At 50.8% G+C, this 3,271-nt stretch overlaps 1 protein-coding gene across 3 annotated transcripts in view; it reads right to left on the bottom strand.

Annotated features, from left to right (window-relative positions):
• SEPTIN6 (septin 6) overlaps positions 1 to 3,271 on the bottom strand; it is a 57,331-nt gene that overhangs the window by 23,652 nt on the left and 30,408 nt on the right. For all 3 annotated transcript variants that reach the window (XM_077753060.1, XM_077753059.1, XM_077753061.1), the window contains exon 5: positions 1,918 to 2,079. In XM_077753060.1, coding sequence (XP_077609186.1) covers positions 1,918 to 2,079 — 162 coding nt within the window. The remainder of the gene's footprint in view (positions 1 to 1,917; positions 2,080 to 3,271) is intronic.

Below are 3,271 nucleotides of genomic sequence, written 5' to 3'. Positions count from 1 at the left end.
GCACACTTTGGGACTGTTGTAAGAAATGACCCACAACCTCTTCATGGCCAAAGCAGTGTGGCTGAGAACCGCAGCTTTGTAGCACGGCAAGCTTCCAACCTTGAGGCTGAGCCCCAAATGACTGTCAGTCCTGATCTGCGATGGAGTGAGATGTCATCCTAGGGTGACACCTCAATATTGCATAGAACTCTTTCCCCTGTTTGTTCTTAGCAAAGCAAACTGCAAGCCTGAAAGCTACATGGTGATGTAGGGAGCCCAAGTTTTTTTTTTTAATAATTTTTAAAATTAAAACAATTAAAAAAAAATGTTTTATCTATTTCTGAGCGAAAGAGAGACAGCGTGAGCAGGGGAGGATCAGAGAGAGAAGGAGACACCGAATCCAAAACAGGCTTCAGGCTCTGAGCTGGCAGTCAGCACAGAGCCCAACGCGGGGCTCAAACCCATGAGCCATGAGAACATGACCTGAGCCGAAGTCAGATGCTTAACCAACTGAGCCACCCAGGCGCCCCTTAAGTTTATTTCTTTGGAAAGAGAGAGAGGAAGAGACAGAGAGAGCACAACAGGGGCCGGAGAGAGAGAGAGAGAGAGAGAGAGAGAGAGAGAGAGAATCCCAAGCAGGCTCCGTGCCATCAGCGTGGAGCCCAATGCGGGGCTTGAACTCACAAACCAATACATCATGACCTGAGCCAAAATCATGAGTTGGACGCTTCACCGACAGAGCCGCCCAGGCATCCCAGTAGGGAACCCAAGCTTGAAGGGCTCTATGGGGCCTGATGTTCTGAGGTGACTCAACGCTCCAGGCCAGTGACACCACAGGACCCTTCTCTCCAGNGACTGCTTGAGAGAGCAAGCACTCATCTTTCTGTCCCCCCCAACTTCTCTTTTCCCTGCTCAGATTGGTCCGAGAGGACAGAGATCCGCCCACCACCCTCCACAGAGCCTTGCCCTTCGGCCCGATTTGTCGGAGATGANCTAATTTGTTGGCCAGTTCACAGGCAGTGGCGGCTGATGCCATCATGATAACTGAGGGGCGGCGGCGGCGGCAGGATACTTTTCTAAAAATGGCTTTTATTACAAGGCTTTCCTGAGTTTGGCTATACCCAGGCATTATGTCATTAGGAAAAACTGATGCCTCTCAACAGGGAGGGAAAAAAAAAATCTGTTCCCAAAGCAGAGGCTTTCTGAAAGCCATTAGCTGTCTCCTTGAAATCACAACATTGAACAGCAACAGCATCAACACGTTGTAAAGAAGCATGAGGAGATATTTGACTCCTCGCCTTCCCTCGTTACTCATTCTTCCAGTTGGGGGGAGCGGGGGAATGGGAGAGGAAGGAAAGATGGCAAATCGGGGTGGTTTTTTGGATTTATCTGCACTTAATAAAGCAAAGCATCACCCCCAAACTTTAAAACAACTTTTCTCTAGTCACCAGACAAATCGGAGGCTCTATGTCACTTTTCCTCCTGGGAGCAGAGGGCTCCGTTCTCCGAGCACAGATTATTCTGGAGTCTTGGGAGCAAGCCAGCTTTGGGGCCATGGTTGTCATGGCATTGTTTGGGTCAGAGACGAGGACTGTTTGCCTTTCTGGCAGTCCCATGGGGGCTGGCTTAGACCAGGGCGGCATCAAAGAGGAGGGTGGTCGGAGAAGTCCGATCCCCGGCTCCAGACTCTTCCAGAAGTTGGCCTTTCCCTCCCTCGGTCTCTGGCAAGTAATCTCTGCATCTCTGAGGCTTTCAAGCAGCCACCACTAGGGGAGAGGAGCTGCTTTGGTTCTGGATCCTTTCTCACAAACCCCCGAGACTTGGACGATCGAGAGTCGACCACACTAAAATGGACGCGGATGTCCGATGGCTAGTTCGTCAAATAATAATACAAATAAACGGCAAATGGTGGGAAAATGGAACCCCAGTTGAACTCACGTTCATGGTTCCATTGATCTCGGCCACAGACTCATCATCTGTCGGGAACTGGTAGATCTGAACCCCGTTGCTGACAAGCTCACTGGTGATTTTGATTTTGAACTTCGTTAGCTCACTCTTAGAAATGGCATCTGATTTGGCGATGATGGGGATGATGTTCACCTGGGGAAGGAAGGAGCAAAGCAGGCTCATTGCTGGTGATCTGTGGCCGATAGCAGCGTGACAGAGGACCTCTGCCAGTGGTCAGAGGAACAGCTCAACCCAGTGGTCAAGGACTGGCCACCTCTGTAGCCAGGTAACAATAGAATAAATGACAATGGATGCTGCTTGCTAAGTGGTGAGTACTGAACTAAGTGCTTTAAGTGGATGAAGCCAACTCATCCTGACAACAACCCTCTCGTTCTACCAATGAGAAATTGAGGCACAGAGAGGCTAAGTAACTTGTCCAAAGCAACGAAGCAGGTAAGCAGGAGAACTGGGATCCAGACCCAAGTTTAGCCTTATTCCCAAATCCATAGTCTTAACCACCTCAGACCCAAACTGATGAGCTGTGTGATATCTTGGTATCAAGATCACTGCTTGGGAGATTCATTTTTTAAAAATGTTTATTTTTGAGAGACAGAGCACGGGAGTGGGGGAGGGGCAGAGAGGGGGGAGACACCGAATCCGAAGCAGGCTCCACTGAGCTGTCAGCACAGAGCCTGGCGTGGGGCTCGAACCCACGAGCCCTGAGATCATGACCTGAGCCAAAGTTGGACACTTAACTGACTGAGCCACCCAGGCGCCCCTCTCTGCTTGGATGATTCAGAGCAGAAGGATGACAGCTGGGAATCGGCAGTTGACAAGGGGGGAGGTGGCCACTCCTTGTTAACAGTAAATTGTCCCAACTTATCCAGTGTGGGCTAGCCCCAGTCAGGGTGATAGTGACCCACCCACTGGGGCGACAGACAGCAGAGAGGGGAGGCAGGCCAGAGCTTGCTGAAGATGCACACCCAGCCCCCTTTATGTCAGCAAACTTATGGACCAAACCCGGCTGGGTGAAGGAGACCCCCTCAGTTTGATCGAGACTCAATGCAAAAAGGGTTATACTCCCTGAGTTTCACGATTAATTTCCGCATAAAGAAAGGAGGTAGGGGCGCCTGGGCGGCTCAGTCGGTTAAGCGTCCAACTTTGGCTCAGGTCATGATTTCACGGTTCGTGGGTTCGAGCCCCGCATCGGGCTCTGTGCTGACTGCCAGCCCAGACCCTGGAGCCAGTTTCAGATTTTGTATCTCCCGCTCTCTCTGACCCTCCCCTGCTCACGCTGTCTCTCTCTCTCTCTCTCTCTCTGTCTCAGAAATAAATAAAACATTTA

The sequence above is a fragment of the Crocuta crocuta genome, unplaced genomic scaffold, assembly GCF_008692635.1.
Source record: "Crocuta crocuta isolate KB4526 unplaced genomic scaffold, BGI_CrCroc_1.0 scaffold944, whole genome shotgun sequence".
Lineage (NCBI taxonomy): Eukaryota > Metazoa > Chordata > Mammalia > Carnivora > Hyaenidae > Crocuta > Crocuta crocuta.
The sequence above is the reverse complement of the archived record's forward strand: the minus strand, read 5'-3'. Positions and strand labels throughout refer to the sequence as shown.